This window comes from Falco peregrinus, chromosome 7 (genome assembly GCF_023634155.1).
Source record: "Falco peregrinus isolate bFalPer1 chromosome 7, bFalPer1.pri, whole genome shotgun sequence".
NCBI lineage: Eukaryota > Metazoa > Chordata > Aves > Falconiformes > Falconidae > Falco > Falco peregrinus.
Window position 1 is genome coordinate 42,378,420 of NC_073727.1, and position 23,016 is coordinate 42,401,435.

General features: G+C 41.3%; 1 protein-coding gene across 9 annotated transcripts in view; it reads right to left on the bottom strand.

Moving 5' to 3' along the window:
* The window catches only part of TULP4 (TUB like protein 4), a 177,072-nt gene that overhangs the window by 20,274 nt on the left and 133,782 nt on the right, over positions 1–23,016 (bottom strand). For all 9 annotated transcript variants that reach the window (XR_008748134.1, XM_055810781.1, XM_055810785.1 and 6 more), the window contains 6 exons: positions 21,378–21,558; positions 18,716–18,850; positions 14,585–14,751; positions 4,606–4,830; positions 1,539–1,773; positions 894–1,038 (listed from right to left, as the gene is read on the bottom strand). Coding sequence is in view for 8 of the 9 variants with exons in the window: in XM_055810781.1 (XP_055666756.1) it covers positions 894–1,038; positions 1,539–1,773; positions 4,606–4,830; positions 14,585–14,751; positions 18,716–18,850; positions 21,378–21,558 (1,088 nt within the window). In the remaining variant the exon portion in view is untranslated. The remainder of the gene's footprint in view (positions 1–893; positions 1,039–1,538; positions 1,774–4,605; positions 4,831–14,584; positions 14,752–18,715; positions 18,851–21,377; positions 21,559–23,016) is intronic.

Consider the following 23,016-nt stretch of genomic DNA (forward strand, 5'->3'; position numbering starts at 1 on the left):
GGTTCTTTTGTCAAGTGCGACTGAACTAAACCATCGGTATTTTGCACATGATGTTCACATATAAAGGATGCATTTGCTTTGCCTCATACCAGGGCAAGTTCATAATGTAAGGTCTTTGGACCTTACTTAATGTAAGTGTCAGCTGCTGCTAGAAGGCATCACAGGGCTTCAACCCCACGACATGAAGCTGGCAGATAGATGTCAATGCCTGTAAGAAGCACCACAGACATCAGTGAGGCTCTGTGCAGGTGGAAGGTTCTATCTATGCACATATGAATATAATGAAGAGCTGGCAGGAAAACAACCAGACAAATTAATGGCTTAGAAGCCTGTTCTGTATGTTTTTACAGAACCTCCTCAACCCGGTGTTTAGGAGGATCTGTTTGCTGAGGCTCCCTTGCAAAGCCACCACAGCAGCAGTGCCACCTATGCCAGGATCTATGCCACCTATGCATGGATTTAGGAATTTGAAAATACCCCTCAGGAAATAAAGGTTTTAACTAGACCAAGGACTCTTAAGCATTGAGGAGGTAAAAACACAAACTGTTTTTGAAGGACAAAATCTATTCCATGGTAGCAAGAGTTCACATGAGACAGAGGTGGGAGAGTTTATAAAATATTTCTTTGAGATTGCCTGGGGAGAAGGGGTGCCCTATGGTTCCCCATTAACTTTTGCCTCAGAACCTTCCTCAAAGTCCACCTCAACACCAATCTCTGAGACCACTCCAGAACTGCACATTGTAGTGAAACCCACACCTATCTGCCCAAAGGAGTTTGCCTTTAATTTTATGAGGTGTCAAGACAGTCATTAAAAAAAAAAAAAAAAAAAAAAAAAAAAAGAAAAAAGAAACGGAAGAAAACCCAAGAAGAAGAAATACCCAAGAAGTGATTACCTGGGGAGTTTGGGTGATTTGCTAGCTCGGCTGATTTTGGGAGATTTCTTTGCTGCCCAGTCGTCACTCAGTTCGATATCACTGGAGTCAGAGCAGTTGCAGCTGTCAATCACAGTGGAAATCAAGCTGTTTCCATAGATTTCATCTATCAAGACAGGCCCCAGAAAATGTAAGTGCTGCTTCAGAAAACTGATATCAATTACAACTATCAGTCGTCAGAAGCATAAATCTGATCCACAGGCAGCAGCTGAGATAAAACCATGCAGAGAAAATTAACCATTCTGCACCCTTCCTAGTATTATGTCCAAATTTCCAATGGTTTGAACTCAAGTGAACGTGATTCGGAGGGGTGAATAGCATTCAACCAACTTCAAAACTGAGACCAAACAGTATTTCTGCTAGTGAGCAATCTATTCCCCACTATTCAAATATAAGAAGTTCCTCTCTGTGAAACAGAAGATAGCATGGTATAATTTCAGAGGCTTGAGCCTAGGTCATGCTATAGATTTCTTCCACATCAGAAGAAGAAAAAAAATCAGATATCACCTTCCATGTTGCATATATAGATCTTCTTTAACTCTTGAGGATTTAATAACTAAAGTATTTCTAAACCTTTTTTTATATAGACCAACAATTAAATTCTACCTGCTTTCCCATCTGTTTTAGGATCCATGATGACAAACTCCGGCCGCAACTTGCTGATACGACGTCCTTTCAGGATAGGCACCAATCCCCCAAGGTATTCCAGGTACAGAGTATAACATGGACCACCAACCTCTGGGTCATCTTCTGTCCGCTTCATCGTGCAGTGAAGCCGTTCATTACCAGCTGTTGGGTAGCTGACAAAATCTCTCATATTGTTTGGGTCTGGGATAGGAGGCTTAATTAAATGAAGGAAGGAAAAAGAAAGTTTCCTATAGGTTACTGTGGTTTGGTTGGTGGTTGCTTTTTTTCTGTGGTGACTTAACCCCAACACAACTAACTGAATTTGAACCCAATTCTAACTTAGCAGATTTAGTATAGGTTACCACATGAGTTATGCAGAACCCACATGCAAGACAGAGTGGCTGTGTATTATTTAGTTAGGTCAAAAGCAGCTGTACACAGAAAACTCAAACTAGTTACTTCAATAAAGGCAGCTGGACCTGTGGTTAGAGCACTGAATTAGACAACAAACCTGTCTTCAAGTCCCAGCTCTATCACAAAATTATCTTTTAACTTGGTGTCCTGGTTTCAGCTGGGACACGGTTAATTTTCTTCTTAGTAGCTGCTACAGTGCTGTGGTTTGGATTGAGGATGAGAATAATGTTGATAATGCACTGATGTTTTAGTTGTTGATAAGTAGGGCTTACGCTACATCAAGGACTTTTCAAGCTTCCCATGCTTTGTCAGTGCGGAGGGGCACAAGAAGGTGGGAGGGAGCACGGCCAGGACAATAGAACATAATGCTCAGTATATAAACTGGGGGGGAGTTGGCCAGGAGTTGCCGATCACTGCTTGGGGACCAGCTGGGCATCAGTCGGAGGGTGGTGAGCAATTGTATTGTGCATCACTTGGGGGTTTTTGTTGGTTTTTTTCCCCTTGGATTTTATTCCCCTCTCTCCCTCTCCTCTTCATTGCAATTATTGTTGTTGTTATTATTATCACTTTATTTCAACTATTAAAACTGTTCTTATCTCAACTCACAGGTTTTACCTTTTTCCAGTTCTCCTCCCCATTCCGCTGGGGGGATGTGGGGCAGGGGGGCAGCGAGTGAGCAGCTGTGTGGTACTTGGTTGCTGGCTGGGGTTAAACCACGATGCTTGGGTAATGTCATCAGGTCTAAGCCTCAGAGTACCTTGTCTCTGGCTGGCCCTCCAAGTGAACTTGGCCACCCAGGTTCCCATTCCTGGCTAGTACATGCTATGCCACTATACTACAGTGCTGCCAGCTCTGGAGGAAGCTTGTACCTCTATCACCTCCAAGCACATGACCCATCGTTGCTGAGGGCCTAGTTGTGCGCAATGTAGAGAACTACGAGCACAAAGCTCAGGGTGGGTTTCTTTGCCCTGCTTGCCAGCACACTGTATTAATCCATGAAAAGCTCAGTCCTAAAGCTGTTGGACTGCTTTTGCCTAGGACAATATAGCCTATATAACACAAATACTATTATTATGTATAAGTCAAGCCTATATAACACAAATACTATTATTATGTATAAGTCAACACAGTTTCTTTCAAAATGGAAGTACAAGAAAAAAAAGTAGGAGAAAAAAGGAGCCTCCTTAACTTGGCAAAATGGCTATGGGCTGAGCAATCTGTGGTGTAGTCCTTAAGCTGGAGGGGGAAGAGGAATATACACAGGGAACAGGGTGCCTTGCCAGGCACTGGAGGCACGGCTGACAATGTAGGTGGGAGTATGTGGCTGGTGGAGAGCCAGGGTAAAGTATGAAGTAGTGCTGAGGAGGCTCCAGAAACACCCATGAAAGAGCAAGAGGCACGTGGCGTCTGGGAACCCTGTTTCAGCCTCTCAACTATGCAGCCCCATGACCTCTCCCCACCTCGGCAGCCCGGAGCTGACAGAAGGGCTGCTGGCAACGATGTGCCCCCTGTACTACCTCTGCCCCTCTGATTGCCTTCATGGCTCCCAGCCTTGCTACAGCCAACTGCTGCCTTCATCCCATCCCATCCCATCCCATCCCATCCCATCCTGTTCCATCCCATCCCATCCCGTTCCACCCCGTCCCCTCCCCTGCCTTCCATAACAGCCAAGGAAGCATCACTGATGCTTTAGAGAGCTGCAGGGGTGGCTCCGGGACATGGAACGCATCCTGGGGAGAAGCAGGCATACTAGAAAGAACTAAGAACCACTGGTCTGTTAAATGCTCTGCATCTTTGGAGATCGAGGAGTTACGGTTACAGCAAGGCATTTATTCTTCTCTGGCAAATGCAATGTTTCACAGTCGCGCAAATTGCCCTGATTAGCAGCACCCAAACGGAACTGTGCTGAACCATTATTTTATAGGCATAATTTGTTCTCATTTAAGCTCAGCCAAGTCCACGGATTTCAAAATAGTTATTCTAGGTCTGCATTGTTTTAACAGGGACCTGACACTGGCTCAAGAGAATGCTAACACATACACAAAAGATATGTAACACAAAAATATATGTTTGAATGTAGGGCATTTACCAGCTAATGCTCTGGTTTATAGGCTGTGATAACGACTTCAGAAATCCTGAAATGTGACAGAGGGCAAAACTGTGAAACAAAGTGGCTGAGCAGATGGCTCTGATAGTGGTACAGGGAAAGGCACGGTATCTGGTTCATTTCTCCATAGCACTGTTGGAGCAGTAAGGTTAGCAGAAGTCACTGTCAGTAGAAATATTTGTGCAACCCCAGGTCTTAAGTATAACTTTCCTGGCTATATAAGGACTCGTGTAACAATCCTCCTTTAATTGTGACACAGTATCAGTGTGATACTTGGAAAGGCACAAAATTACCATGGAATAATGCAGATCAGTATGTGTGAACCTTCTTTTCAGATTTTAATGGGCACCAAATGGATCAGTGGGCTCCTGAAGAGGGCTGGAATGACCCTTAATCAAGTTTTTAAAATTATAATTATGATAACTACAGCATCTTGTAATATATCCATTGTCACTTGGGAGCACCACAGGGGGGAAATCAAGCAACTCCTTATTCTTGCTCACACACACGTTTCCTTCTTTTTACCTTGATTGTTGGTATAAAGGCAGTGGTGAGGTATGAGCAGAGCCGAGGGGGCAGGGTCAGTTTGCTGATATCCTTGTCATCCCGCAGACAGCTAGCGATGGTCTGCTGGCACAGCAGCTGCAGACTGGAAACCCTGTGCTCAACTCTGACAACATATAATGCAGGTCCAGAAGCCATCAGCAGGCGTGAATCCCTGTGACCCCAACAGATCGAGATGATAGGACGCTGCATGGAGAAGAGAAGGATACAACTTTAAAAGAGCTTGTACTTTCTCCAAGGTAGTTGCACAGAAAGTGACCACACAGCACCAAACATGTTACCTTAAGTCTTCCAGAAACCTGCCCACAAAAAGGGGGAAGAATGTGAACATCCGAAATTATTAATAACAGTGGTTGATGTCTATACACTGCTTTCTACTCACAAGGTGTGAAGATCTTCATGCAAGGAATTGTCTATCAAATTCATTACCTAGATAGGATAAATGACTTTAAAGTCACACAGTGTTAAAAAGCAGGATCTTTCGATGCCTCACCCAGATGATCTTTCAGTCATCTGATCAATCCTCATCCACTGGTAATGGCTCACATTTTACAGATGAAAAGTTAAATTATATGCCCAGAGACACTTAGTAAAGTAGTGGACAAAACTGTATCAGTTTTCTTGCCTTGCACTGAGTCTTCTGCTGCACAAAGTCTCTTTTGAACTATTCCCAGAGGAAGCGAACTGTGAAAGAGCACCAGGGACAACACAGAGAACAGCCTTTTGTCTTCTGCTTGTCTACACTCAGAACTGTCTAAATTCATGACAGTAAAAACAGAGTCAGGGACAACTGGTACTAAGTGTCAGAAAGCAGAGCAAAATAGCAATAAACGCTGCTTTGGACATTATTCCCTGCTGCATGAACATTAAGAGTTCACGTGAGAATACCAAGCTGGGCTTGCAAGGAGCTGTCTAAACTCTCTTCCCGAAACCCATCTTTTTTATGTAAAGCACCAGTCTGTTGTGACCTCCTGTAGCCCTACCACTGTTACTTTTGCCCTTCATGAGTGTTAGCTGCATCTGCCTGTCATCTCTTGCTTTCTGTGTTACAAAGCATCTGTGTTTGCATATATATACATACTGTAGGGAACGTCAATCCCGTATCTGCTATCTCTATACAAACAACACAGAGTAAAGAAGAACCTCCCATTCCATGAAGAATACTGTGCAGCAGGCTGTGATCAGTGAACTACAAAAGGTTTACTCCTTCCTGTGAAGGGCTTCCTTCTTTTCACAATCCATTGACACTCAAAAGTTTAAGCAAACATGTTTTTCATGTAAATTATGAACTGTATTTACTGAAAGGTCAGGGTCTCTTTGCATTATCTTTGCTTTTCACAAGATGCACCTTATACAGAAGATAAGGGTTAAGGCACCATCAACAGTAACTTTTATTCACTCCTTTCTAGTAATGTGGTACCTAGATAGCTTAGTTAGATCAGCCCATAAACTACTAATGTAGTCTGGAGGAAAAAAGCTTTCCCTTCATTACAAATTCAAGATGCTTAAAGGTGAGAAAGTGGAATGAGATGTTTCTATGTGAATGAAATGAAGTAAAATGCAGCTGCACAGCACTGTATCAATCTCTATCATCAAGATAATGTGCTGGACAAAACACCTTTGTAAGAAGAAAGATCTTCCCTCCTATGTCATCTTACCCTAGATTAAAATTTCAAGGAAAATACTGGTTTTAAAGCCGAGGGAATGAAGAAGCGGGATTTACACACACACACACACACACACACACACACCCCACACACACGCGCGCACACACACACAGACACACACACAGACACAGACACAGACACACAGACACACACACAGACACAGACACAGACACACACAGACACACACACAGACACACACACACAGACACACACACACACAGACACAGACACAGACACACACACAGACACAGACACACACACACACACACAGAGACACACACACACACAGAGACACACACACACACAGAGACACACACACACACACAGACACACACACACACACAGACACACACACACACACAGACACACACACACACACAGACACACACACACACACAGACACACACTTACTTCCATGGAGGCACAAACCTTCAGGCTCACTGATATGCAAATAGAAAGGAGCAACATGTGAACCTTGTGATTTTTACAGTAATTGATGAAGGCATTTTGTAGTGGAGAACTTCAAAAGAATTGAGGAATCCTTCTGTATTATCAATAATTATTACATGGCTTGTCATAACCATAATCTGTGGGAGAAAGCCTTAAATTTGATGAGATGTCACAAAAAGTAACCCTTACTGATGGGTATTTTCATGATTTGAGAGTGTGGCTCAGCCCTCATACTGTCTGGTAGTAATGAGACAGTACAAGCTCCTTGCAAAATAAATGCAACTGAAAAGGCACTGACACAAGTTAGGTACTGACCACATCTACTGTGTGACAGCTGGGAACGGCACTAGTAGAAGTGACCCCAGTTTCTCCAACGGCTGAGTTCCAGCATAGGCAGAACAATCTACCTGATCATTACAGTGGGATCCAAACTACATCCTTCTGTTCACCTTCCATCAGCTACAGCTTATCTCTAAATACGGTGAAGAACAAACAGGTATGTGACTCAGCACACAAATGCTTATTTATTGGATATTATTTAATGCCAGAAGAGAAGTCTAATATCCCAGCTATCATAATCCAATACAGCACACCCAGATAGCCCTACCATGAATTCTAGTACTGCAGCTACAACAATCCAATATATCACACCCAGACAGGCCTCTGTTCATCCAAGCAGAGTCAAATGAAATCACTTCTCTCCTCAGGTTACCACCGCATGCAGAGAACAGCAGAGATGCAGACAGCACTAGTGCAAGAACCTTTGCAATCTTAAACATATTCCTAAGGAACAGGTTTTTCAGCAGCTTTGAAATGCTGGGTGGGACCTCTGGCAACACAGCACAGTGGAGTTCAGGAAGAGCAGAAAGTCAGAAGTCGAAAGACACTGCCTTGCTGCACAATTTCACCAGTTTCCCAACAGGCAACCAGAGTTGTCAGCCATCTTCTAAACTTGTGCATGTCTGATTCCCTTATATTCTGTTTGTGTATGTTTAAATGCACACACACAATACCTCCAAGTATTGTACTGTTTGTAAATGACAACATTTCTACTCTTCCACTTCTACATTTAGTCCCCCCCACATACCTCACATGTTTTAATCTTTTCAATCTCATGAAAGAGCGCTTGTACCACACTGGTTTGTCTTTGCTTACTGATCCACCAGACACAACTGGCCTTCCTTTTCTATGGAATGGTCAGACCCCTGGTACCCCTCAAGCCTTATATCCAGCAACACTTCATTTATGGTGAAGGGCTAAGATTTAAGATGAAGTCTGGGGAAAATTAGCCTGTCATTAACAGCCTTGGAGAAATCAAAGATCACCCAAATGCCAGATCTGACCTGACCTTTAAATGTACTGCTCCAATAATATTTTTCAGTAACTATGCTTCATACTCTTTCCCTTGACAGACAAGGGATGCATCAATTACTGCAGCAAGTTACTTACGAGCTGGTCACAGCTTTCCCTCCGAACTCTGCTGAGAAAAAACAACTTCAACATCCAATGCAAAAGAATTGTTCCTCATAAAGCATCCACTTATTTGCACTGTTTTAGCAAAAAAAGGAAGGAAAAAAGTTGTTGATACCCTTATTGCACCTGTTAGAAAACGAACAAGCAGATTCTATCACAGAAGAATTTTATTTCCCATGTTTGCACGTGTTGGTTTTTGGGTTTTTTTTTCTGCTAGGAAACGCAAGCTACAAAGAAATGCAGCAACAAACATAATGTCTAATGAGAATTTATAATCTCACTTTGCATATAAAAATCCCATCAGGTTTTGAAAAATCTCAGCACAAACTGTAAATAACTGAATGAATTCCAGGGTTTAAATATAAACATGTAGGCAACCCCCCCCCCCCAAAAAACAAACAAACAAACAAAAAAACCCCAAAACCACCAAAAAACCATGGAAAAAACCTTGAACTTCTACACATAGATAGGATTCAACTCTATGACAATTGTATATTAGAAATATTTGGCTGAATGACCGAGAAAATGAGATGTTTTATCAGGAGAAATATTGACTGAAAACACATCTCAAGATGTAGCCAACAAGGAGGAGCTCTTTCGCCTTTTTTCAGAGTGGGCTTGAAAGTCAGCTACATCTACTCAAATATGTAGCCCCGGCTGGGATGTCGACACCTCTTAAAAAAGCACACGGGAATGGATATTCCTGCTCAGGCTCTGTGGTTGCTTCTTGTAAGTCACTCAACTGTCTCCCTTACAGGAAAGAACATAATTTATATACCTTTCATCACTTGTATGCAGTTCAGTCAATGAAAATACTGTTCAAGCTGATTCTTGCTGCCTGCCTTGAGCTCAGAAATCCGGAGCCGTGGGGCCTGCCTGCTGCTTGCATAATCCTTTGTCTGCTGGCACTGGGAGTCTCACTGGTAATGAAATAAAAATGGTATTCCAGGGCAGACAGCCCAGCAACAAGCGTGATTTTTCTCAGGAGAAAGAACCCAACTGCAAAATGGTATCTAGTGAATAGTATGTGTAAGTGAAACTCTGATGTACATTTCCTGCTTGCTCTGGACTAGACTGCTGATGTGGAGACACACATTCCTCCCTCTGCTTTTCTTAGAGAGAAGCTGGAAGGTGCAACAGCTGCCATGCCCACCCGGCTCTTATGAACTGTGTGTGCACATCACTGTACTGCCACAGCATTCATGGATGGCTGCTGGAAAGTAGCGCAACTTCTTCATTCTTCTCTTCCCCATATTTACAGTGGGTACAATGTTAACTAGTAAGAATTGATGGTGATAAAAGCAATAAAGACTATGATGTGGTCAGAAATTACACTGCTGTGGCCTTACATGATTTTTCATGTAGCAAACTCCTACTTGATTCACAGATGTTTCTTAGATCCTCTCTGTTTCTACAGTAAATTTTTTTTAAAAGATTTCAATATAACGATGAGATTGCATTTTAGCAGAATGAGTCTTTGCTTAGACTTTCCAGTCCTGACCGCGATCCATTTCTGCAGCAGAGATGATCTTATGGCCTAAATGGAAAATATCAAGGTCCTTATTGATATCCCAAAGAATGTTTCACCAGCTAGTTCTAAACTGTTGCTCTTGTTTCTGTAAGAAAATAAACTCTTCTTGAAGCTTTGTTGTCATCCAGTAACAACTGAATAGGATTAATTTCAAGCAATATAAATGAAAGGCAATGCTAATTCAGAAGCAACAAACCCAAACACTCTGTAAAATAAATGGAGACAAAGTAAGCAAGGTCAGCTCATCTGGGTAACATAGAAGGCAGCCTCTTCTCTCAAAGCCTTTTGATCTGAATTTAACCTAAAACTGCACCGTCCTTCTCAGGCCTCAATAAAATAGCTTTTACATAACTACCAGGTTTCTGCAGGATCACATCATCTCAAATCTATCTATTCAGATGCTGGGACATTTTCAGTAAGGAAGCAGCCTGTGAGAGGCTGTGAAGGCTACTGCTGACAGCAGCAGGATTAGAACACGTGGGTCTTCTTCTCAAAGACTCCTGGAAACTTCTCCCTTAAATATTTACCCTTTGGTACACCACTTTAATTAGGGAATAAAAACATGACACTGATAAAAATGCAATTACAGTTCTTCTGCATCTAATCTTGTTGCCTGTACAACTGATTCTGGAACTCAGAATTGTGTTCACTCTTATCCTTCTTCTTTATTGCACTTGAGCTTTAATTTTTTCTTACACCAGTTACACAGTGGTATAAAATCACAAGCTAACATAAATTTACAGTGGAATTATAGATGGATAGATGAGATCAGCATCACTGTTTCTAAATCCACTTTCCTGTTCCCCTGGTCCTCTCGAGCACATATAAAAGAAAATTATAAAAAGCAAAGAAGGAACCAAAATGTAAGCCACACCTTTGAACCATTAGAAAAATTTCACAGGTTTGCTAAAGCTGGCAGTTAAGTAATTTCGAAGCAATCCTGTAGGAGACACCTCTGTTTAAAGTTCAAATGGGAAGACATGAAGCAGCTGTATTCATTCAGCAGCGACAGCAGGTACGGTTAGTTGACAGAATAAAGACCTGTCTGCACATCAGATGAGAAATTCTGCAGTGACAGAACTGGGTTGCAGCGTTTCCGGTAAACAATTTTAGCAAGACTGTAAAGCAGTCTTGAATGAGTTGATAATTCTCATCCCTGCTTGATGCCAGGCAAAGGTTGTGAGGATTTAACAGATAATGTAAGAAATGAACATTCTTCCAATAAAAAAATTACGACCACGAGGGCAGCCTACTATTGTAATTACATTTTAAAGTGTTGAAAAAGCAGGACCATGAAAAACCTGCCAGCTAAGAGAATCTGGCATATTTTTGGTACACCAGGCTGATGTTCGTGTACACAAGACCGAGTGTAGTAAGGGCTGAGTTTTACAGAAATTTATAGTGTATTTTTGAATAGTTACCAGCTGATCAACAGCCTTTAAGATACGCTCTTTGTATAAAAAATAAACTGGTATGGACTCCTTGGCATCACAGCATGGACCCAGTTTTCACAGAACTGCTTCCAATAACATGAAAGTCTGGTGTGACTTTCTGAAGTCCCTTCTGAATTTTTTTCATCATTCTTTCAAGGTTCAAAACAGTTTGATTCTGTGTAGCAGAAGTTCAATGTCTGCCCAACCTTTACCAATGCTTTTTTAGAGCTTTCCACTATATTCTGCAAATACATTTGCAGCACGTCAGGGTGGCAGGCTGAAGCCCCAGAGCAGGGAATGAGAAAGACTCTGACATTATGCTAACTCTATCACCCTGTTTATGAATGTTATTTTTCATGCAAAGCTACTGTGTTCATTTGGATACTTTTAAACAAGTGTGATTTCCCTACCTAGGGTTTTATAGTCAGCAAACTAGGTTTATGAACTATAAACTGCTACACCAAACGTAAGAGCTTAAGAGAGCTAATCGAATGAGACAGAGAATGCCAAAACTATACTGAAGCTGGAGAAGGTGGCACATAAAATGCCTTGAAAGGATCCATGACAACAGTCACCATCAAGATATGTAACCTGCAGTACCCAAATCTCTTCTATGTTGGGGTTTGCAGTGACTTTATGGTAGATAACATTCTAGCCAAGTTGCGTATAAATCCTACATCAGTTTTAGACTAAGTTTTGTTATAAACAACAAAATCTCTTGTTTCCTGACTATGCTACCAAAGACAGGACAGACAAACAGCAGAAACAAAAACAGTGCAGTATATTTTACTGCTAAAATTTTCAGACATCTGCTTTAATAAAGAACTGGGACAGAGTACCACATGGAAAATCAGTTTTGCACCTGTAATTCACTGTTTTCTAGGTTCGTTGCTGCTTTGCTTTTTTTGACCTTTATATTCAGAACAATGCTTATTCTGAATAAATGTGCTTTTCCAGTCACACATTTGCTTGCTTCCAAAGAAACGGCTTTCAGCAGAAGAGTTGAAGGTGAGGAAACTCTGTACTTTTCTTCAATTCTTTTCTTCAATAACCCATGATGGATTTTGTAAAATCCCATTACAAAGCTGACTGTCATGGTATGGAAAACTAATTAATTTATACTGATGAATTTGTCTTCAGACAAATTACTGGGACCACTGACTCACTCTGTCATCTTTGCATATCCATCTTTGGAGCAGAGGCACAGAATAATGAAAGTTACTAGCAGCTCTTTTGCAGCAGTGGTTTTTATCTGGTTTTGTTAGTAAACCAAATACTTCGCAATGTTCTAGCATACCTGTCACGCAGCCGGTAATACCGCTAGACTAGCATTCAAACACATACAAGGATAAAGTCCACATGAGCAGATACAGGTGTCCTGAAAGACCCCTCACCTCCTCCTGCAGCTGAGCAAACACGGATTTAAATGCACTAAATAAAGAGAATAAACACTGACTAATAAGAAGAGGAACTACTCTAATTTTAGGCAGGTTTGTGCACATAGAGTTCTTAAATAAAAATACCGGTTTGAATGTTATCTTTATCTGCTTTGCCAAGGAAATGAGACTCCACAATTGTGCCATGAAGTGGTGGTTGCCACCCCCACCCCCTGCCATCCTTCACTTCCAACCTGGCTTACAACTTCTGAAGCCATTGGATTTTCATCTGAAGTTGACAATGGGGCAAGAAATCTCCATGACATTAAAATGCTGCAAAGTCACTGAAAATTAGCAGCTGGAAAGAGCAGGGAGGCTCACGTCAGTATTTTCACTATGAGAAATAGTGCAGTATGAACTTGGCGGTTACCTGTCCACACTGTATGACCTGCCCGTTGCCCTAGCAGTACCTATATCACAGCAGAGTAATTACCCCTCACATCAGCTACAGTATGTGCTTTCTCCCAGCTGATTAAGCAGAGGAGAAAGGAGAAGAGCTGAAAATATGAAAAGAAGTTGAAGCGATATAGGGAGAACTAGAGGATGAAGGTATTTAAATGAAGGAGAATGTGAGGTTACTGGAACAAAGCAGTAGGAGAAGAGCCTGCACACACCTTATGACAACCTGACCCCATCAGTTCCAATGCTCAACCCCCAATTTGATTTCACAGCTTGATACCAGAGTGTTACACTGGATCAACAGCTCATGTAGACACACGGTATGCTGGTACCGAAGTGACAGAACAAGGTTGGCTTTTTACCTGGTCTGGGAATAAGCAACACTGGTATAAACATATTTTCTCCAGAATCGCTCCAGAGAGGAAAGGGCTGTTGCTATTTTGCTGAAAGAGCTATGTTTAAGACAATAAAGCTGTGTGCATGGGTAAATCCTTTAGGTACCTAAATCAACATCAGACATCACTGTACGTATTTAGGTTGGCTTTAGAGACCATTATTTTATACATTACAGAACTAAAGAATTCTATCTAAATTAAGAGTGCTACTGTTAATAAGCACAGGTTAGTGCTAAATATAAGCAAACACAAAAGCTTAGCAGCTGGTTTACTATGTCATCGTTTTGTATCCATCCCAGATCAGGGTACTGAAAAGTAAAAGGATAATAAATGGTATCATCATTAAACATAATTAAGTAAATGTATCAATAGCTTCTTCCTTCATTTTTAGATTTCAAAGCTATTATACATCAATTAAGTTTCACTAGTAACAGTCAGAAGTCAGAATGGAGTCATACCTATTCTCCAGAAAATGAAATAAATTGTAGAGATACATTCAGCTGGATTATGAAGTATCAGTGCAGACCTATGAAGCATGTTGTGCTCTTAAGCAGCACACAGACCATGCGTTGACATTTACTTGTCAAGTGACATGACCGAGGTTACACTGAAAGTCTGTGCAGAAGGTTGGAACAGAAAAAGGACCTTCTCATTCATTCTTCTCCATCTGATGCAATATTTTGCTTTTTATGGCATCAGATCAACTGACCGTACATTAGAAAATTACAACGATAACAAAGAGAATAATCTTGTAATCGTGATCCTGGACTTCAAATACTTTTGTCCAGCTCTTGGCTCTGCTACAACATTAAGCAAGTTACCTAGTTTTTTCTCCTCAGTCACTTATCCATAAATCAACACAACTTCTTTTTTCTATGTCGTCTGTTCATGGCCCAATGACTTTAGGAAACAGACTGTTTCTCATTATATATTTGCACAGTACCCAGCACAGTGGGCCTTAGAATCAGATGCACTCTTGGATGTCTGCCTTAATGCACACAGTGATTATTTATAGTGCATTTTTATCTATATCATAATTTAGAATGTGTTCTGGACATTCTGCAACTATTTTCACGCTGCAGGTATATACCAACAAGCTAACGTTCGAAAGACATGTCAGCAAAGCATTGAGAACTGACAAAAAAATACCTCCTACCTGCACAGGTGTCTCCAGAGTGTAGATATGTTCCCCGCGCACATTGTAGAACTTGACAAGTGCGCTTTTCAACAAGGAACCATTGCTGAGGTCAACCAGCTGGCTTTGCTTCTCCATGCCTGCTACTGCAAGTAGGTCTCCTTGTGTACACCACTGTACCACCACATCTGAAATCACAAAGATGGTTTGCAATAATCACTGATTAGAATCAGTAGGAACAGCATTTCCAGACGCTGTAAAGTGACCTGAACAGCTGAATTGTCCTCTCAAAAGTTTCTTAAGTACTTAGAAGCTTAAATCTTTTCATTGAAATAGTAGCAAATGTGCCACATATGCACTTCCGAGAATGACTCTTTTTATATTGTAAATTGCAAAAAAAAATAATGTGTAAAAACCCCATTCATTTTTCTCTCTCCGTGGGGAGCCCAGAATGTAATCAGTGGTTGCTCCTAAGTAACTAAAAGAACTTATTAGAGATGTTAAAACTCATGTGGAAGATCCTACGCACATCTTTGGGGTAAATAAGCAGAATGAAGTTCATACACAGATAAATAAGCTCACCAAGAGAGCAGCAAAGAGTATTTGTCTGGAAAGGCCTACTGTGCAAGAAAGCAGTGTATCTGGCAATGCCTCATGTTCTCACTGGCCGAAGGTACCTTTTAGCGTAACTCAAAGTAGAGTTTAGTTTAGTAACATCAAACTAGAAAGACCTTTGCATTTGTGTCCATAAATACATATGGCCTCCATATCATAGGTTTTCTTTTGACACCTGACTTGTGAAAATCTACTCGTCTGTCTAGCAGGAGTTCGACAGAAACACACAGGGATCGCTTAGTCTCTCATATACATGCGTATGAATATACATATCAGTTACTTCTACAGGCACCTTATGATGAGGAACGCCCACAGCTTAATTTGGGGATGCTAATTTCAAACCCTTATATCCTCCAGCTCTCTGTCACACTTCAAGAGTAGCATTAAAAACAGTACTTTGTGTTTCTGCTCATGTTTCAGAGGCAGATTTGCATGTGCAAGGAATACTGAGCTAGTCTTTAAACCTTTCTGCTCTTCAGCTGGGGGTGAAAGGCAGCTATTTTGTGCTGAGACAAAGTGAAGGTAAAGACAAAACTTTTGTGCTCTGGGATGCTCAATCTGCCAAGTACCTTTTGAAGACACTTGTGGGCGAGAAGCTGTCTTCAAATGAAGAAGCAGGAGAGAAATCAGAGTTGGCAGGAAGGATCTCAAAATTGTTTCAAGTTGTCAACTTGTCATTTTCAGGGACTTTTATGCGCTATTTAAAATGGTTTTGTATTATTTCAACTTTCTGGTATTTCCCATGGGAATTATGCTTCTGCACATATCAGAGGCAAGACGCATGTTCCTCAAGACAGTTTTTTCACAGCTAGGCATTGCATGCCACTTTTTTCCTCTTAGTCCTCAGCCCTCTAAGTATCTACAATGGGATTTAATTCATCTTTCTCAGAGAGTGTAACGATAAGCAGATTAGAGATCAATGAAGCAAGCTGATCAACTCGGCTTTTAATAACTGCATTAGCTACACAACGACCAAAGTGGGAAAAACACTCTTCTTTGGATACATACGTGTCTCAAGTTCAAACCCTCAGTAGATCCGTATAACAAGGGGAAAAGGAGCGATTACTGTGTCCAGCAGTTTTCTCTCTCTTCCACAGAACTCCTAGAATTAGGCTGCTGCAAAGGCAGTGAAGGAGAAGACATGGGCTGCAGCATCCCCCCCATGGGCAGCGTGGCTCTACAGCACATCTGCGCTGCCAGCAGGGTCCTCAAGGATTATTCAACCTTAATGTAACACAGCTCAACTGATAACTAGGTCTCAGCACAAGCAGGATATTAAACATCATACGGAAGTTTCATCTAGGGTAATGGTCTGCAAGTAGATCACTGGATCAGAGTCATCCCTCAAAACTACTTGCCAGCCACTACACGCATGTGTATCAGCAAACCTTGAATAGACGGCGCTCTAAACGTGCAATAGCTCTGCAGGTAGCAGTTGTAGCTAACTAGTACAACTAGTAGGTGTAGTTTGGCAGTTCTGCAGGTAGCAGTACACTGAGAATCACTGACTGAAAAAGTGTACAAAAAGAAAGGACACAATGGAACAGTTCGGGACTTCCACTAGAACTGACCAAACTTCCAGGGGTGTTCAAGTTGGATGAAAAGAAGAACTTGTATTTGGGTAACCAAATTCTCATCCAACAATGAAAGCTTTTCTTTATCAACTTAATACAAATATTCCCATTAAAATGACAGCTAAGCAAAGCTAGTAGAATGGCAAGAATATATTGTGACTACTTGAAATAGTTTTATAGTTGCTTGCTTTAATAATACATTGAGTAGCCTACAGCAGCCCATAAAGACAAGGACATCTGCTGCAGAGACCTCACAGCAACACTTGGAGATTTCAAACAAAACCACATGAATTAAGACTTGCAGGCAATACTGAAAACTGTCCCCTCTCACCAGAATACCAAATGGCTGGACAGGGTGGAGAGCCTGAGCTGGGTGGTTTTGCACATTCTTGCGTATGATAAAAACCAGTAAAATTCCAGTCACTTGAAAAAATTTTAGATGAGAAGATACAGAAAATACGTACCTCTATATAAAACTATGCGTAAAGTACTTCTCACTGTACAACGCTTCAAAACAAGACAGTGATATCCCAATCACCTTTCTCTGTCTTCTGTCTCACAGACACTCCCAGTCCAACAAGATGTTGCACATTCTTTGTCTACTGACGAAAACGATGCAGTCCAGTTTACAATTCACAAGAATATTTCTACTCTAGCTTGCACAGTAACATTCTGCTAGAGGAGGGTGACATAAATAAGGGATCTTTTTTCCATTACCGAAAGTCAATGGGGAAAGAGAAACAGGACGGACATCCTCGGCAAAACAGAGCCCTGCAATTCTAAACAAAGTGTAAGATGGGGTTTGTCTCTCGTACTGTTTCCAGCTGAAATCTAGACTAGAGGACAACTCAAGACCACTCCCTACCCTGATTACTGTAGAGATGCTGGGCAGACCTGTTGGTGGATATCACAAGAGCTTCTCTAAACTGCTTCCAGTTTCCCAGACTTTAGGCTTCCCTTCAGCTGAGTAAATTTTCTGGATCATAGCGTTTCCTCATGATGCTACATTTTGCCATCTGTGCACTTCTCGTGTTGGCACAGATGGAAGCAGGAGTGGAAAAGAAACCTCAAAGGTGACTTTTTTTACCTCCTAAGACTACCCTACGTAGTGGATCACCCAAAAACTACTGGGCTGGTGTTAGAGCAACTTTTCACCAAAAATATCCCACTATTACAGAACAGCTAAGAGCCTGATCCAACAGCTTTTCTTTTTTTCCTCTCCCATCTAATATCAAACTTATTTATCTGTGCAGATGAAAAAGAACCAGCAGAACCCATTATTTAAGCATGCGCTTATGCGCCATAGTGAATTAAAACGTCTCTGCCAACAAAGCACTGTAAATTGTACTGAGGGTGCTGGCAAAGTAGGGAACTTTTTTGATAGGTAAGAACAGTAAAAATTTCAATGTGAATTAAAGATTTTACATGGAATACTAATCGTACAAACATCCATGCACATCGCTTAGCAAGATGTGTAGTAATTAATCAGTGGAATTTTCCTTCTCTCAGAATAACTTGCCTCTTGATAATCAATAATTCTAGCAAGTTTTCGATATCTGTGAGAGTCAAAGCAGCACTGCAATTCATACTTGGCTATCAAAAGCACAGGAGGAGACCTTGTGAATTAATAATGCAAAGAAAGCATTATGTAGCAGAGGCATTCACACAAAGAAGCATGAACATATTAACACATTCAGCTGGAAAACAGCAAACAGATCAAGTGCTCTACAAAACTGCCATAAAAACACGATGTCAAAAATTGAAACATTTCTTCAAACACCGTTTAACTCCATCAGCCAGGCACAGCCCTTCCACCGGCAGGTGTCACTGTACACGGCACCGCTAGCGGTGGCGGAGCCCTGGGTTAGGAGACACGACAGCAAAAACATCACCTAGGCAAACATCATTAAAAATACATGAAAAACAGAGCACAGGAAGGGGGTGAAATGGCTTCCTTCTGTACCTTTCAACCCTGAGCGGATGACAGTAGGAGACAAGTCGTCATAATTGTTCATTAAACTGATGTCTCCCGACGTGAAGCTGACAGTAAGTAGTGGCTTGGTGTTCTGCACTGGGACTGGGTATGCAGCCGGTCCATCTGCAAAAACAAGGCTCTGGAGTGAGCAAGAGACAAACAACCAGAAGTAATTACATCCAGGCCAAAATACACTTTACTTCAGCCTGTGGCCATCGGGAGCGCTTCCAAGCCTCAAACTCTACCTGCTTATTTCTGCAACATCAACGAGCAAAAGCAAAGCAGGTTGAGCTAGTCAGCTTGTCTGCTTTTGCAAAACCCCAGTGTTTTTACTTCTTGAATATTTACTGCGGTATTTCCAAAGTGCTTTATGCAGGTATTATTATGTTTTACAGTGGTGGTTTTCAATCCTTCTCCACTGTCAACTCCCCAAAGTGTCCACAAATTGAAACCCAGTGCTTTGGAACGTTTCCTTGTGACCCAAGTTGACAACCAATGTAATAAACAATATAATCCCATTAAGAGCTATTTGTTAGATACACTTTCTGCCTAGGCAAATGCTGAGGACTCTTCCTGAAATCACACAGAGAAATTATAAGAACTTCTAAGAGAACATATTGACCTTTCACAGACTACTGTATTCTAACTGTTAAGAGCTAGGCAGCAGCATGAAAAGGTACCTGCCATCCTGCATTAACAGGAACCAATGCACTCAAAGGCAGACGTGAGCCCAAATGGAACACTCGGCTTAACAAAGCATTTCTGCAAAGTCTCTGCTCTTCAGGGCTTGTTTTTCAGCATTCACTGAAATTCCCTTGTTCAAATGCTTCATGACCAACATCACCATCTGTAGCATTTGCTGTTTAACATTTTTTGTTTACAGTTTCTGACAGGAGGTGCCACTGGCCCTTGACAAAGTGCCTCTCAAGGCCCAGCCAGCATCTTTTCAGTCAACAAAAATGGCAGAGCCAGTTAAAAGTGGTATTGCTTCCTGAATTTGTAAAAAAGCTGATCAGAAAGCATTTTGGAGAAAGATGTCTAGTAATTAGCATCTCTCTGTGTATATAATTTAATAAGAAAAACCCATCAAACTTCCAGTCCTTCCTACACATCTGTGTGAGTCAAAAGCTTGTCACCTTTGAGAGGTTTATGCTGCATCTGCTCTAAAGAAAAAACATCATGTTTGGGTAATCATTAAAATAGGCTTGTAGGCTTGTAACGAGTCCACCCACCCCCTGATTGACTCAGAAAAAGCTAGCACATTCGGATCATTTAAGTTCTCATCTGTGTACTCTGCAACTTCACCACCCTCCAACTGGAGGATTTTAAATACACAAGTATTTTTGAAAAAGCAATGAAAAATCAATTTATTATTATTCTCTGTCTTGCTTTAGAAGCTTGCCAGGAAATTCAGAATTTGTTTCTTTTGTTCTAAGGTAAGACATCTCATCCAGCACTAAAAGTGAGGCATGAAAGCCAAAACAAAATTCAGTTTTAGAAGATGCTAACATTTTACCAGATGATCACAATCTTCTAATCTTCTATCATTATTTGTTAAATACATATGCTTATTATATTGACATATATATACAATTCTGCAAAAAGGTAGATTTTTGGACTGATTCCAAATCAAAGTTACAACCGCAAGAGTCTTCAATTCAGTGATTCAGATCTGAGATGCAAATTCGGAATTATCCCTAGCTATTTTGTATTTAATTTTTTCATTCTACAATCACTGTTATATTAATTTAATTCTTAATTTAGTTCAGACTTTATATACTGGAACACCGAAACAGTTTACCTAGAACTTATAGGCCAATCAATAGCATTAATAAGTATTAGTATTACTTGGATAAGAAGGATGGGGCTGACTGTGCATGGATATCTATGCCCCCCAGATCTTTAATAGTGACGATTTCCAAAGAGTTTTAAACCAAAACATTTCACCCAATGAGTATATTTATACTTAAATGGAGGTAAGGATTTCTTCCTGACCCTCAAACTGGCAATGTGCTCTGAAGCAGACAGTGGCACTCACCCTTCTTCTACCCTGTGTAATTGCAGGAAATATTTTCATTTCCAATACTTCTACAGAATTTATTGAGCTCTTTAAGTCAGAACTATCAGGGATGGGACTATAATGACCATTACAGAAATTCTATGAAACAGAGATAAAATTAAAGATGTGGTATTCTCTGCTGCCTTTTCACGTGAATCTATATAATATATAGACTTCTGTGACTGCACTCTTGACTACCTCCATACATACCGACCATTGCAATACCTCACATCTGCTTATCAGCGAAGCCTGATATGCCCCTATCTAGTGTTTTTCACTTACCATCACTAAAAACTTTTAGCTTTGTCTTGTTATCTCATCTGAGGCAGAGCAGCACAGATGAGGTATGACCTGTACCAAGCCATGCAGCGTGGCTGGTGGCAGAGCTGGGGACAAACCCACTCTCCCACACCAGCTCTCTGCTCCGTCCACCATGCTACCCCCACAGAAACACGCTGCCTTTCAGCCCTCTACCGGCTTGAAACTGTGGCCATCCTGCTGTTTTAGTAGAGCATTAGAGCTCCCTGGTGTTTGAGATGCCTTCGTGAGGGCTTGCAAAGCTGAAACAGAAGGATGTGCCCAAAACGCTACCTTGTGGTGGGGAATAGTCGTCAGAGTCCGTGTCGCTCTCGCTGCTGTCCTCCACCAGGAAGCTGGGGTAGTTCCAGGACATGCTGAGGATGCCATCTGACTCGTGAAGGAGCACATGGGCCAGCATTCGGCCATGGCAGTCCATGACGATAACCTGTCCATCAGCAGTGCCAAACAGTACCTGAAAATAACAGAACAGCCCTCTTAGTTCCACCAAATGTCAGCCACTGGACCCTCCTTCAAAGGCATCTTGTAATTAACTAGCTACGCTGGAAATTAATTGAAAGCAAAGCAGTCAGGGACGTGAAATGGTGCCACAATAGGACACTACAACGAAAGATGGACGTAAAGAATAAAGTTAAAGCAGCAAGGTCTACAGGCAAGCTCCTAAAAATCTGTGAGCAAGTAACGTTTCACAGTGGGGTGTGCTGTGTTCACTTGAATACGAGACACTACTTGAACTTGGCCATTACTACAACTGAAGTGAGCTGGCAGAAGGGCTCCCACAGATTCTGCAGTACTCTTGGATTACACAGAAACTTCTAAAACAGGTGGCAGAAACCAAGGTATGCATCAGTCATAACAATATCAAAAGGCATAGCTGACAAAAATGGTCTTAGCAGAGATTTCAAACAGCTTTTAAGAAATAGAAAGCTGAATACAGGAGGACAGGTTATTTGGTTATGAGCAGCGAGACAGTGGGAGAATGTCTTCCAAAAAGAGAGGAAAAAAGCAATATGGTCAGTGAACTGGAAGTAGGTCATTACACCCCCCAAGAGGAAGGCAGTATGTTACACGTTCAGGAAGAGATGAGTAAGAGCTTCCACCCGTGATGTCAAATACAAAATGGATAACGCATGTTTTGTTCTTGCCCCTAAACTACTTCACAACCAATGTGCACTGACAGAAGGCAGACTGACTGGAACCTACAATTTCTTTTTTTATAGGCATTGTCTTCTTGAGGCTTTAAGCAAGTTAAGATCCTGCATATTTGATTAGTTTTAGAAAAACACCAGGAAATAAGGATTAATAAATCCACAAAATGATAAACACATTAGCCAAGGCTGCCGCTGCTACCATGTAATTCCATACAAGGCAAATATGTTTTAAAGAAAGTTTAAAGGTGCTCATCAACTTGAAAACTAGCCAGCATTAGGAAAAGAAGCTAAAAGTAAGGTCAAATCTTGTACTTGCCCTTTAGCCTACTACCTACTTCCAGTGCTTGTAAATTTAAGATTCTAACCATTATATGCCCAGATCAAAAATTTATCTACCCTTGTATCTTACCTCTAACGGGTAGGAGTAAAAGAACAGGATGCACTGAGACAGCACCTCCCCTGCACAGTCAGGTAGCTTCCAGCAAAAAATACTCCCCTTTCTTTGATAAGCGACAATTTCACTTGGCAACCTTTACTTTTTAACACTAAAAGAAATACAGAATAATTGCTCCCTACTTACATTCTAAGTATTGGCCACAATTGTAGAGACCTCTGTTATCTAATCCCTTAGTCATTTCTTCCAAGATGAAGAATCATAGCCTACCCAGGATCTTCCTGCACAGTTGCTGTTCAGAAGCCTCCAGTCACCCTTGTTGATTTCTGCTGTCAGAGGTCTTCCTTCCTATCTTCCTTCTGAGATG